This window comes from Babylonia areolata, chromosome 27 (assembly GCF_041734735.1).
Source record: "Babylonia areolata isolate BAREFJ2019XMU chromosome 27, ASM4173473v1, whole genome shotgun sequence".
Classification (NCBI taxonomy): Eukaryota; Metazoa; Mollusca; class Gastropoda; order Neogastropoda; family Buccinidae; genus Babylonia; species Babylonia areolata.
Window position 1 is genome coordinate 35,068,507 of NC_134902.1, and position 2,500 is coordinate 35,071,006.

General features: G+C 50.6%; 1 protein-coding gene across 1 annotated transcript in view; it reads right to left on the reverse strand.

The window, feature by feature from the left end:
• Window positions 1-2,500, reverse strand: part of LOC143301626 (uncharacterized) — a 10,588-nt gene that overhangs the window by 1,809 nt on the left and 6,279 nt on the right. The window contains exon 4 of the mRNA XM_076616042.1: window positions 1,500-1,634. Coding sequence (XP_076472157.1) covers window positions 1,500-1,634 — 135 coding nt within the window. The remainder of the gene's footprint in view (window positions 1-1,499; window positions 1,635-2,500) is intronic.

Genomic DNA, 2,500 nt, shown 5'->3' on the forward strand with positions numbered 1-2,500 from the left:
GGCAGCGGCAACAGTAGTTCAGGCAGCGGCAACAGTAGTTCAAGCAGCGGCAACAGTAGTTCAAGCAGCGGCACCAGTAGTTCAAGCAGCGGCACCAGTAGTTCAAGCAGCGGCACCAGAGTAGTTCAAGCAGCGGCACCAGTAGTTCAAGCAGCGGCACCAGTAGTTCAAGCAGCGGCACCAGTAGTTCAAGCAGCGGCAACAGTAGTTCAGGCAGCGGCAACAGTAGTTCAAGCAGCGGCACCAGTAGTTCAAGCAGCGGCAACAGTAGTTCAGGCAGCGGCAACAGTAGTTCAAGCAGCGGCACCAGTAGTTCAAGCAGCAGCAACAGTAGTTCAAGCAGCAGCAACAGTAGTTCAAGCAGCAGCACCAGTAGTTCAAGCAGCGGCACCAGTAGTTCAAGCAGCGGCACCAGTAGTTCAAGTTCAAGCAGCAGCACCAGTAGTTCAAGCAGCGGCAACAGTAGTTCAAGCAGCGGCAACAGTAGTTCAAGCAGCAGCACCAGTAGTTCAAGCAGCAGCACCAGTAGTTCAAGCAGCGGCAACAGTAGTTCAAGCAGCGGCAACAGTAGTTCAAGCAGCAGCACCAGTAGTTCAAGCAGCAGCACCAGTAGTTCAAGCAGCGGCACCAGTAGTTCAAGCAGCAGCACCAGTAGTTCAAGCAGCGGCAACAGTAGTTCAAGCAGCGGCAACAGTAGTTCAAGCAGCGGCACCAGTAGTTCAAGCAGCGGCACCAGTAGTTCAAGCAGCGGCAACAGTAGTTCAAGCAGCGGCACCAGTAGTTCAAGCAGCGGCAACAGTAGTTCAGGCAGCGGCAACAGTAGTTCAGGCAGCGGCACCAGTAGTTCAAGCAGCGGCAACAGTAGTTCAAGCAGCGGCAACAGTAGTTCAAGCAGCGGCACCAGTAGTTCAAGCAGCGGCAACAGTAGTTCAAGCAGCGGCAACAGCAGTTCAAGCAGCAGCAACAGCAGCTGGTCTTGATGAGGGCCAAACGGGAATAGGCTGAATCGGACCTAGAAAATGCGAAGCTGAATAACGCTGAATTGGACCAGCAATAGGCGAAACGGTAGTGGACGAATGGGGCCGGTGACTGGCGAATCGGACGGGGAATAGACTAAATCGGACCGGGAACAGGCTCGTGAATAGACTAAATCGGAATGGGAATGGGCTAGATAGGACCGAGAATGGACTGAATCGGAACGAGAATAGGGAAAGTGAGGAACTCGATGACTCGGACGTGGGCTGGAGACTGTGCAAGCGATACATGGGCACACAAAGTCTGGCCAAACGCGAATTTTTTTTTTTTTTTTTTTTTTTTTTTTTTTTCAATGTCTATGGATTTAGCTTTAACTTTGCACACAGAGAGGGTGGGGGGGGGGGGGGGGGTCGGGGTGGAGGGGGAGAGAGACTAAACGCCAGGCAAACTTAGCAGTGTTGTTTCCTCAGACTGCTCCTACAACCGAGGACAGCCAGCGGTGTGCTCCGTCAGAAAACACTGACCTGAGTCCCAGGCGCTGGGCTATGGTGCGCTCATCCCCGTTGCAGCAGGTGACGTCATACTTGCAGCACAGGAAGACCAGGCCGACCACCAGGACCAGGGCCGCTACCGTGCACCACAGCTGGGCTTGCTCCCGACTGGAGGGGAAAAAAAGGAAAAAAAAAAAAAAAAAGTATTTAAAAAAAGGGGGTTTAACTCACTCAGTACGGCCAGTTCTCTCTTCTCCTCTACACAGACCCCTCGGATATCCAGTGGGTGTCTGAATGACCCAACCTTTAGCTTCCGTCGTCAAAGTTGTGATATTCTTTGTCAACATTCACGTCTTCAATATAAGAGCCTTCCGCTTGCAATATTTTGATGATGGTAATTGGGGTGAAACGCTGTTAACATCGTCTCTTTCGCCGTTCGTATGGAAAGAGTTAATTAAGGTGTAACGTTCCATAGCCCTTCACGATCATCAATGGTTTCAATGGCCGGGAACAGCATGAAGGCAGGGCTCAGTCCTCTCACTTCGTCGTTTTTGTTGTTTTGAGGGGGAGCTGAGGTGGCTGGGGGGTGGGGTGGGGGGTTGTTTGTTTGTTGTCGTTTTGTGCCCTCCGCGAACGAAGTCAGGTGACTTGTTCATACTAAAGGAACATCCAAGTAAACTACCTTTCGCAAGGACGTTGTCCAAGAGCCTTTTAAGACCACTGGGGCAGTGAATGAATGATTAATAATGATAATAATAATAATAATAATAATAATAATAATAATAATAATAATAATAATAATAATAATAATGAAAGCTGTGGGATTTTGAAATTCTGTTGTTCCCCTCCCCACCCCACCCCCACCCCCACCCCTTGAAGCGTAGGCTCGACCAGTGCGTGAGATCGATGCGCATGTCAGTCACCTCTTCTCTCTCTCTCTCTCTCTCTCTCTCTCTCTCTCTCTCTCTCTTTTAAGCAAATGTGGTGTAGTGTATGTGGACCAGTCCGCACGCTTCCACTGCCTACTTGAAACC